Source organism: Echinops telfairi, unplaced genomic scaffold (assembly GCF_000313985.2).
Source record: "Echinops telfairi isolate 266 unplaced genomic scaffold, ASM31398v2 ScPeMD7_5;HRSCAF=22, whole genome shotgun sequence".
Lineage (NCBI taxonomy): Eukaryota > Metazoa > Chordata > Mammalia > Afrosoricida > Tenrecidae > Echinops > Echinops telfairi.
In genome coordinates, this window is record NW_022103901.1 from 33,591,617 (window position 1) to 33,602,692 (window position 11,076).

General features: G+C 51.5%; 1 protein-coding gene across 1 annotated transcript; it reads right to left on the reverse strand.

Moving 5' to 3' along the window:
- Positions 1 to 2,072: 2,072 nt before the first annotated feature.
- NMRAL1 (NmrA like redox sensor 1) lies at positions 2,073 to 11,070 on the reverse strand. Its single transcript, XM_004705837.2, has 5 exons — positions 10,895 to 11,070; positions 8,152 to 8,390; positions 5,812 to 6,061; positions 3,248 to 3,438; positions 2,073 to 2,350 (listed from the first exon to the last, which is right to left on the reverse strand). The coding sequence occupies exons 1-5, from the start codon at positions 10,932 to 10,934 to the stop codon at positions 2,171 to 2,173; spliced, it is 900 nt and encodes a 299-aa protein (XP_004705894.1). The 5' UTR covers positions 10,935 to 11,070; the 3' UTR covers positions 2,073 to 2,170.
- Positions 11,071 to 11,076: the final 6 nt, after the last annotated feature.

Genomic DNA, 11,076 nt, shown 5'->3' on the forward strand with positions numbered 1-11,076 from the left:
TATTTCAAAGCAAGGGCAGGTGTACATAGCATTTGAGGGCAAGTAGGGATTGTCCATAAGTTGGATATTCATAACCCAGGCCGGCCTGTACCCTCATTCCTGCAACAAATCTTTGAAAGGTACTGGTCCAGATCGTGGGGCCCTCCACTCAGATTAACTTAGGTTTTGTTCCCTGAGAAGTCCACCTAGAGAGAGGGGTGGGTAGTGGTCCCTGGACTGACCTTCCCTCACATGACCAGAAAGTGGCAGCCCAACTGCTGTGGCGCTGAAGTCCACCTCCAGTCTCGGTTGGGGTGGTTTCTTCCAGGGCTGGCCCTGCGACGTGTCTTCTAGACCACCGTGGATTTTGGAGCTCGGACTGCAGTGTGACGTGGAGGGTGTGAATGGAAAAAGATCACTCGGGAGATGGACCTCCACCTGAGAGTCGCAGGTGCTCCGTGCAGGTCTGAGACCCCTGCCTGCAGACCACCTCAACGACCTGGTCACAGTGATTGATAAGGCAGCGTGGTTCCACCCGTAGGTGTAGGGGTTTCCGTCTCCCAGGGCCTACTAGCTGACCTCTTTCTGACTCAACTGCACTTAGCACCCCTCCTCGCCCATTTGTCCTGACCTGTCCCCTCAGTTCTCAAGTGCTTTTGTTCCTCAGAGGGTCTTTGTGCTCTGTCTCCCACCTGGTGGTCAGTCACCCTCTACTGTGGGTCCCTTGTCGGGGCTGGGCATGGAGGTGGAAGGGCACGCGTGCTCACCACTGAGGTGTGTCGGCCAGGGAGACTTACCTGGGCTGGTCGCAGTCCAGGGGACAGTTTACAGAGCTGCACATCGAAGGAAGGCGTCTGCCCGGAGACTTGGGCAAATGACCTGGGCTCCATGAGCCTCCGCTGACTGTTGCCAGTTACGGGGAGTTAACAGTGGAACTTCTGTGAACGGTCCACCTACCCGCAGCACACTGCAGGCTAGAGGGACTGCCATTCCATTGCCAGCCCCACCGACCTGGGCGCAGGCAGCACCCCATTCCCTCAATGGGATTAAGGGGTGGTGGTGGTGCGGTGTCCTAGCTTTGCCACTTGCCTCGGCGCTTCCAACTGGTGGCACAGTGGTGCAATGCCGGAAGTTAACACCAGCAGCTCCGAAGGAGAAAGACGGGGCTTGCTTTCTACTTCGGTCAAGAACTATTCTCAGAGACTCACAGGGCAGTTCTACTCTGTCCTATGGGGCTGCTAGGAGTTAGCAACTTGAAGGAAATGAGTTTGCAAAGTAGATGTATGTTTCCAAAGCAAATCAGCATCTTATTCTACCCACGAACATTTCGTTCCGTGTCACTGTAATCCCCTTGGTGTGCACCACCACTCTCCCCTCTCCGTCCTCCTTTCCCATTTCCATCCCCCCTCTCCTGACCCTTCCTACCTTCTGAACCTGGTCTCTGGGCCAATGTTGCCCTTTGATGGAGAACACTTGATCCTAAGATGTGTGCTTCCCGGCCTGTTGTTACAGTTCCCCTTATAGACTCAGCCAAGGCTTCCAACCCATCTTGAAGGTCACCTCTGGGCAGGGCTGCACCAACAAGTGTTGAGGAGAGATGTCTGCTAATTCAATGGCCAGGTGCCCCACCTCACCAGCTTCCTAGTGATGTGTGCAATCCCACCCCTCCACCATCACCACTTCCAGCACCCAGTCTGAGAATTCTGAATACCGTGGAAATGAATCTCCTGGGCCACCGCAGTCTCTGTCACACATTTGACTGAAGCATCGTCACAGGACACCTGGTCCCAATCCCCTTTTATGGTAGGGAAGGGAGAAGATGACGCAACTTACTGGAGGACGTATGAGCTGCCCTCCAGTGAGTCCTGCCCCATTTCGACCCCCGTCCAAGAGAAGGAAACATGGCCAGGGCCGGCGCCAGCCTCACAGTGCTTGTGCTTGAGCCCGTTGCTGCAGCCACTGTGCCCATCTGGCTCTGTGCGGGGCTCCCTCAAACCTTCCATTGGTGTCTTGCTTGCTTTTAATGCCGTCTCCAGCCCGCAGCTGCCACCCCAGACCAAGTCTCAGAAACAAAGCCCCTTTCTCCTAGAACATCTGTAAGAACAATAGCCTTTATTTTTTTAAAAAGAAAAAAATCAGCACACAACAATCCTCTTGACCCTGTGCTCCCCACTCCCCGCCCCCAGGTTTGTCACAGCTGGGAAAAGTCCCCTTTGTGCTGCTCCAGCCACTGGTCCAGGGTCCTGGCCCTGGGGTTGAGTCTCAGGGTCAATCCAATGTTGCGGTCGGGTTTCAGGGCGTAGAAACGGAACATGTTGGCCAGGTCCTGGGCCCCCGGGAAGCCAAGCTTCTCATATTCCTCCGGAGTCGTCTAGAAGTAGAGGGGAGTCGTCTATTCCAGGACCCAGTATGCAGAACCCCAGGTGAGGTGAGGGGGGGTTAGGCTGGGTGGGCATGGAGTCCCCGGCTGCTGCTCCCTGCCAGATCCCACTCTTGGTACCCAGGCCCCCTGTTAACTAACGTTCTCGCCTACCGCTCCTTAGAAAACCCTCCCAGAAGATGGGCGTCTGGACACCACCATTCTCAATGAGCCAGACGCTTTCTTACTCTGAAACCTGTCCCTTCCCTGATGAACGGGAATTCCTTAGCCTCCTGTTCCAACCCTAATGTGGCCATGCCGCCTCCTCTTCTTTTTAAACAGTAAAGCCAAAACCAAACCCGCTACTGCCAAGTCAACTCCTCCTCCTCCTTCTCCTCCTCAGTGACTGAAGAGGACCCCTCCATCGGATATGAGTGAATTGACTGAAGCACAGAGCCTCACATGTACCCCATGGAGGAACAGCTGGTGGGTTTGAACCACTGAGCTTGTGGTTCATTGCCAAGCATTGAACCTACCAAGGCAACCAGGGCTCTGTGTGAACTAAAAATAATACAAGCAAACTCACTGCCATCCAGTCAGCTGATGCCAACTCACAGCAGCCCTGGAGGGCAGAGTTTCCCAGATTAACACTTTACTGGAGTAGAAAGCCTTATCTTTCTCTTGAGGAGCTGCTGGTGATTTTGAACAGTTGACCATGCAGCCCAATGTGTAACTGCGTGGCATAAAGGTTGGTCATCCTGAGCTGACCTTGACCATCATCAGGGCGGGGTGGGGCAGGCTGGTCCCATGGATACTCTCCCCTTAAGGACTTAGGAACAGCTAGCTAAGGCCACTCACCCCCTGGTGGGAATTGGGAGCCCACCCACTCGCTGCCATGGGGGTACCCACCTTGGCATCATGCACAGCCTTGCCGAGATGCTTAGACAGGAGGGCTGCATACTCTGCTGGGGTGTGCCTGCAGGTACTGAGCCCAATGTCCTGGCCAACGTATTCTTCGGGGGCCTTCAGCAAGCTGAGCACCACTGGGCCCAGGTCTGCCACAGCCATGCCGTCCATGGGGATGTCGCCCATGGGGAGGCCTGTGAGGGGAGAGGAGGAGACGGGCACTGCCACATGGGCTGGGCGGCAGTTGCGGCTGGTTTTCCCACCAGGCAGTCAATTCACTGCTGTGGTAGGGCTGAGAGCACCTATCAAGCTGGTGGCAGGGTGGAGAAAATGGTGGCGGGACAGGCCAGGACCCTAGGGTGCAGTCTGCACCCTACCACCTACCAGCTCTACGCTTCAGGCCTGTCGCCCAAATGCACTGAGACTTGGTTACGATGTCCTCGGGCTGGGCACCCATGCCCTGGACTGCCCACCCTATCGGCTGAGCAGAGGGACAGTGGAGAAGAGGCAACAAAAGGCTTTAAAACAGCGGTTCTCAACTTGTGGGCCGCGACCCCTTTGGGGGTTGAACAACCCTTTCACAGGGGTTGCCCAATTCGTAACAGTAGCAAAATGACAGTGATGAAGTAGCAACGAAAATAATTTTATGGCTGGGGGGGTCACCACAACATGAGGAACTGTATGAAAGGGTTACAGCATTAGGAAGGTTGAGAACCATTGCTTTAAAAGTTGCTGCTGAATGAGTGTACAAATGTGCTTTATACAAGTGATGTATGTATGGATTGTGATAAGAGTTGTAAGAGCCCCTAATAAAACAATAAAGTGTTTAAATTTCAAATAAAAAAAAAAGTTCTTAGTAATCATCACCTGTAAAGACAGACAATGCAGTGGAGATCGTCCTACTGACTGACCTCCGCGACCCTTACGATAGGTCAAACCCAATATCTCAAATACTGTATAATGTTAAATACTATCAATTTTATATTTAAATAAATAAATAAATAAAATAGACGTTGCTGCTGATTGGGTTGGATCATAGGCCCTCACCCTGGCATAGTCCGTGCTACATAACTCTAAGGGAGTGTCACAAAGTTAATGGGGGAAATGCAATCATCTTTTAATTGCATTTTCCAGGAGTTTTCTGATGCCTCCTTGTATCTGCTGAATTGAAGAATGATTCGGGACTCCCAGGTGTGGTTCTGTGGATGACGGAGACAGAGGGGTGTCCTGAAGGAAGCCAGATGTGTAACCCAATGGGGACCACTGGCCTTCCATTGCCACACTAATAAGAAGGGTCACTGTGGCTACCCGTTGGGACTGACTAGGGGGCGGTAAGGATGAAGCACCAAGTCAGAGTGGACTGGGGTATGTTTGGGGCCAAAGCCTTGGCCACCATTGAGAGTGGCACCAATGTGCTACCACTAGGCTCTGGCTCTGTTCTCAGAAAGGTAAGACGCTCCCAGACTTACTGGCAACCACAGGTGCATCCACACGTGAGGGCAAGCAGTGTTTCCACAGTGCACGGTGGGCTGGACAAGCCACTGCTCCGGCCACCTCGAGCCTTGCGAGCATCTCACTTTAGACCTATGCAGTCCCCAGGGGTGCAGTGGTTAAGCACTCAGCTGCTAACAGAGAGGTTGATGGTACGAACCCACCAGCCACTTGGGAGAGAGAAAGGTGTGGCAGTCAGATTCCATCAAGACTGCTGTTGTCAGGGGCCGTCGCGTCGGTGCTGATCCACAGCAACCGTGGGCACAACACAACAAAATGCTGTCTGGTCCTGCGCTGTGTTCATAGTGGTTATGGTTGAGCCCGCGGCTGGCAGCCACTGTGTTAATCCATCTCGTAACGGGTTCTCCTCTGTTGACCCGATTCTTTGCCAGACATGTCCCTCTCTGGGGACTGGTCCCTCCTGATGACATGTCTGAAGCAGGTGAGACCAAGCCTTGCCACCTCGTGTCTAAGAAGCATTCTGGCTGTGAAGGGTGTTTCTAGTCTGCCCTTCCGGGCTGCTCTGAGTTGGAATCTATTCAACGGCCTTGGGAAGAGTGAGTTTTCCTACCTTGGGAAATCTACAATGGAGCAGGTCTTTCAGATTTTCATTTTCTAATCGAGTGGAATCCGACTCACAGCTCTCTTTCTGGAAGCAGGCTGCCCTACCTCTCTTCCTCGGAGCAGCTAGTGGCCTTGAGCCACTAACTTTCTGGTTAGCAGTCCAATACTGTAACCACTGCACCATGAGGGCACTTAGAAGTCACAACAGCTGCGCCATTTTCTATAAAGCTTTGCTAGTGACAGATCCTGGCAGAACCACTACTGAGGCCCATTTTCTCATCACCCCTCTATGAACTTGTCTTCTGCCCATTGCACAGAAGCGGAAGCTGAGGCCCAGCAAGGTTCAATCACTTGTTCAGAGCCACTGACATATGAGGGCCGGGGCTCAAACGCAGACCCTCTGAGGATGAGTACGCTTTAGCAAGCCACACCTGCCGAGTCCCAAGGGGGCTGGAATTCCATCTCAACAGATCAATGAGAGCGGAACAGTGGTGGGGGTGGGGGGCACTCACTCAGCAGGTAGCTCTTTCCATCCGGTGCTTTCTTGGGTAGGAAATACGATAAGAGGTTCTCAAAGTAGCAAGGTAGCCGCACGCTGATCATGGGAACGCCAATGGCCCGGAAGTACTCCTCCACCTGGCCTTTGCCATCAAAGTGGCCGACGCACAGCTTCCCACCCGTTAGCTTCTGGATATTCTCCAGGCCACTGTAGACCACGTAGCGGAGGCCCAGGCGTTTGGCCAGGTCGGCCAGCAGCTTTCCCTGGTGGGCAGGCAAAGAGGGAAGAAAGCAGTGAGTCCTCAATCACATGCTGGCTTTCTGAAGTTAGACGTGCCCTTTAGACGTGCCCTGGCCAGCAATGCTGAGTGCCAGCCACATCACCCCCTCTGTTGGCACTAAACACAGCACCACCTGCTGGCTGCATGGAAACCTCGGGTCCCTTCACTACCTTCCTGGGTGGGTGGACTTTCTGGCAGCCCATCAGTGGGCAATATGTAGAGAGTGGGCAGGTCGGCTGAGTGGGTGTTTTCTGCCTGCCCTGGATCAGCCTGTCCATCGTGCCAAGCCTACTTCAGACAGTCCCAGGAGCTTGACTGGGAAGGTGCTACCACTCAGGTTGACCACCCCAGTCCAGCGCTGCAATGTCCTGATGGTGTGAATCAGGTCAAGTGCTGTAACCACTCTGACCTCACCAGCTAAATGGGGACAGTATCCTTGCCACACAAGGTCATCTAATGGGTTGAAAGGCAGCCTCCAAAAACACAGATCCATTCCCCAAGTCCTAACCTTCAGAAACAGTGCCTGTGATATTTGGAAAAAGTCTTTGCAGATGTAATTAAGTTACAGATCACAAACTCCGAGCACCCTGGATGGTACCTGAAACCCCATGACAAGGGTCCTTCTAAGAGAGACAAAGGGCGCCCAGAACACCATGGCAAGATGGAGGGAGAGGTAGGAGTTTGGCGCTACCAGAGCTGGGAGGAGGCAAGAAAGGATCCTCCCCTAGGGTCTCTAGACTCTAGAGGTTTTCTGTTCCTGTAAAGTTATCGCTTTGACGCCAGCCTGTGTGATCATGAGGTATCGATGGGATCAGGTAGCAGGCATCAAAGACCCAGAACAAAAAATCATATCATTGTGAATGAGGGGGAGTACGGTGTGGGGACCCAAAGCCCACCTGTAGACTAGGACATCCCCGTACACAAGGGTCATGGGGAGATGAGCCAGTCAGGGTGTAGTATAGCACTATTGAAACATACAACTTTCCTCTAGTTCTTTAATGCTCTCCCCGCCCCCACTATCGTGACTCCAATTCTACCTTACAAATCCGGCTAGACCAGAGCATGTACATGGGTACAGGTAAGAGCTGGAAACATAGGAATCCAGGACAGATAGATAAACTCCTCAAGACCAATATTGAGAGTAGCCATACCAGGAGGGTAAGGGGAAGGTAGAGAGAGATACAGGGAACCGACCACAATGATATACCTATAACCCCCTCCCAGGGGGATGGACAACAGAAAAGTGGGTGAAGGGAGACATTGGTCAGTGTAAGACATGAAAAAATAATACCATAAATTATCAAGGGTTCATGAGGGAGGGAGGGTGGGGAGGCGGAATGAGGAGTTGATACCAAGGGCTCAAGTAGAAAGAAAATGTTTTGAAAATGATGATTGGCAACAAATATACAAATGTGCTTGACACAATGGTTGGATGGATGGATTGTGATGAGTTGTGCCGAGCCCCCAATAAAATGTTAAAAAACAAACAAACAAAAAGTTATAGCTTTGAAAACCCACAGGAACAATTCTACTCTGTCCTACACAGGGGCATCGACTCCATGGCAGGGAGGAAGCCTCAAGAATGCGGAGCGCACGGATTGCTGTGGTTTTCAGGCACCAGGCATGTGGCGCTTTTGATCTGCAGCCCCACGACACTAGGCCAGATTGTCAGGGCAGTCAGATGATATCTACAACAACCAGAAGGGCTGTCTTTGTCCACTTGTAATGGGCTTCCATTCCACTACTCTCCAAGAAAAGGTTCAAAGCCAACAGTTTTTAGACTGAGGTTCTGTCCTGACATTTACAAAGGACAACAACCGGGACCAGAGAGAAAGAAGCACATGTTTGAAGCCAGACATTGCATTCTGGAAGAGGCAGGACTTCCGCCTGAGGCTCCCGATTCTCTACAGCTCACCCACGGGATCCTTGGAACACAAGGCACTGCATGAGAACACAGCCCCCTCCCTTCCTTCGCCAAGAACATGGAACAAGAAGGCAGCGATGTGCAGCGCTAAGTTCCTCCTGGCAACCTGAAGGAGAGATTCTTCCAAGTTGCCCAGCTCTTAGCCTCACCTGCTTAACCTCCTGCTCCTGGCTGAGGTTCTCCCAGTAGTTGGTCACGATGAAGGTGGCGTAGGCCCCGGTCAGGGCCAGCTCCATGCTGGCCTGGTCATTCTGGTCTCCCTGTACCACTTCTGCACCTTGCAGCCTCAGTGCCTTCGCAGCGTGCTGCCCAGGATCCCGGGTCACCACTCGGACCGTGAATGTCCCATCTTCCAGCAGAGTCCGAGCCACCGAGCCCCCCTGGGCACCTGCAATACACCAGAAAGATCTCCAAGGTCAGAGGTGCTTGGAGACCCCCAAGGGGAATATACCCCAAGAAAATGTTTTACTAGAGCAAGAAACCACCAAGAGACACTCACAGATGGTTTCTAAGACACCCTTCCACTGTTTAAAAAGAATAGCTTAACTGAGGTGTTAATTCACTTACTGTGCTCTTTTAAAGTAGAGTTTTGTAGTTTTTAGTGTATTCACAAGCAGCCCTGGTAGTGTAATGGATTACATTCCAGGCTATTCACAAGGTCAGCAGTTCAAAACCACCAGCCACTCGGGGGAAAAAGATGAGGCTTTCTACTCCCGAAAAGAGCTATATTCTCATAAACCCACAGGGGCAGTTCTACCCTGTCCGCAAGGGTCGCTTTGAGTCAGCACCGACTCGATGGCTATAGAGTGTATTCACAGAGCTGTACAACTACCAACATGCAATGTGGAATATTTTCCTCATCCTTAGAACGCAACTCACCCCTGTGAGCCCCACAATAGACAGGTTTATAAGAGGGACTATTGGAGCTCTGGTGGCATGGTGGTTATGCATTAGGCTTTTAACCACAAAGTTGGAAGTTCAAAACCACCCGCCACTTCAAGGGATAAAACAGGCCTTTCTACTCTTGTAGAGTTACAGTCTCAGAAACGCATAGGGATAGGTCTACCCTATCCCATAGGGTTGCTGTGGGTTGGGAGGTTTGGTCCGTTAGCTAAGGGGGGACTAACATCAGGTAGGCTGATACTTCTTCAAATAATCAACTGATTGGCCATCAAAAAGGCAGGATTTGCCTAAGGACAAGGTTCAGAAGGCTGGAAGGGATAAGAAAAGAGGACTGGAAGCAACAGACCCAGGGAGGAGGCGAAGTTATGTTAACATTACAGGATTGTAGCCAATGAAATGGAATAAAATGTGTCTGAACTGAATGGAGAACTGATCTGCTCTGTAAACCTCACCCCAAATTACAATCAATAAAAAAATTTTAAAAACCACTAATTGAATAAAAGAATTAATTAAAAAAAAAAACACTAATTGGACAGAAAGGGCTAAGCAAAATGTCTGTATTTACATTGTATGACTGCAATGTAAATCCTGCAGGAAGTCATGAATACAGAAACTGGGAAAGCCTGATAGACTCATCCTGTGTGCATGTGTACATTAATATCAAGATCAATATCTGATTTTACATTTGATCTCTCTTTTGACCCATGCTAACCAGAGAAATACTGTGACCATAGAACAGGAATGTGAATGCCCTTGCTATCATGCAGAATTCTTTGGAAGGTAAATTATTGCAGATGCAGTTAAGTTAAAATATAACCCTTGATCCTTTGAGATCCTTTTTGACCCATCTATTGTAGTTTTTAATATTCCTCTTCTTTTCGATCGAGCATGTTTAACTTTGTTGTTGTTTTTTAAAATATATTTCTCTATGAAAAAATATTTTAAAAACAAAAAATGAAATTCAGGACCCATTAGCAGACTCATTTTAAAATTTCCGTGTAATAAGCCCCCATGGTCATCCCAAGTCCATTGAAAAAACCTATCATGATGACCCCTTTGGAATCCCAAAGATCCATAGCCATAACCTTCTGGGCTGACCTCACTGCCCTGAATGGGACTTCTTTTGTGAGAGGCATCCTACAGAGACTAAGTGGAGCCCGTATGGGGTAGTAGTTAAGCATTGGGCGGCCAACCACCAGGTCAGCAGTCCCAAAGCACAAGAGGGGGCTTGCTTTCTCCGCCTGTAAAAAGCGAGTCTCTGAAACTCAAAGGGGCAGTTCTACCCTGCGCTATAGCGCTGCTGGGGGCCACCATGAACCCCACGGCAGTGAGTTTTGGGTGAAGAGACTAAGGTACGACCTAGAGAACTTGTCCACAGTTGTCCACGGACCCATGGGCCCCAAAGAAAAACGTAAACACAGTTTGCACGAACCACATCTGTGCAGCATGAACTGGAACCCAGGAGCAATACCTTTCGACTTGCTATTGTAAGCATCTGAGAGGAAATCACGTGGAGGCAAAATAATACACCACCGTTTGATTAACTAGTGTCTAGGCAGTCTGCTAGAGCAGCAGAGAAACAGTGGCGGGTGGAGGGAGGGAGGGCGGACGCAGAGAGAGGTGCAAAGACTTCCTTTTCCTGCCCTGGTGGCATAAAGGATTATACCAGCAGAGGTTCGCGCCCACCAGCCCCTCAGTGGAAGAACCGTGAGGCTGTGCGCTTCTGTACCCATTTACGGCCTCCGGCGTCTTGGGGTTCTGGTCTCTCCTCTTGGGTCACTCTGTATCGGAAACTACGTATATAAAGTTAAGGTAACTCATCTTTAACAATTAAGGAACCATCGGGCTGTTTCACCCCAGGCGTGAGCCCCAGTCATCTCACCCCTCGGGGTGGGGGGCGCTGGGGAGAACCAACCCCAGGCGAGCCGGTCCCCTGCCGCGGGGTGTCCCGTTTCAGCCCCTGGACGCGGAGTTTGGGGTCTCGCTCACCTGTGGCTCCGAACACCACCACGAGTTTCTTATCCGCCATGCGGGCAGGAGCGGATGGGCGTCGTGAGAGGCACGGGGGTCGCGAGGGGTCCTTGTCCGGCCCGAGCAGAGAAGGGGCTACCCCGATATCTTACCCACGCGACCCCTGGCCGTCCACCCCTTCCCCCGCGGCCCGCCCTGCG

Bases quoted from the DNA above. Each gene is read 5' to 3' on its own strand.
- NMRAL1 (XM_004705837.2), bottom strand. From the start codon at position 10,934: ATGGCGGATAAGAAACTCGTGGTGGTGTTCGGAGCCACAG. The intron at 6,062-8,151 runs GTGAGGCTAAGA...CCTGCCCACCAG, and splicing joins AGGAGCAGGAGGTTAAGCAG to GGAAAGCTGCTGGCCGACCT. The intron at 3,439-5,811 runs GTGAGTGCCCCC...CTCCCCTCACAG, and splicing joins TGGAAAGAGCTACCTGCTGA to GCCTCCCCATGGGCGACATC.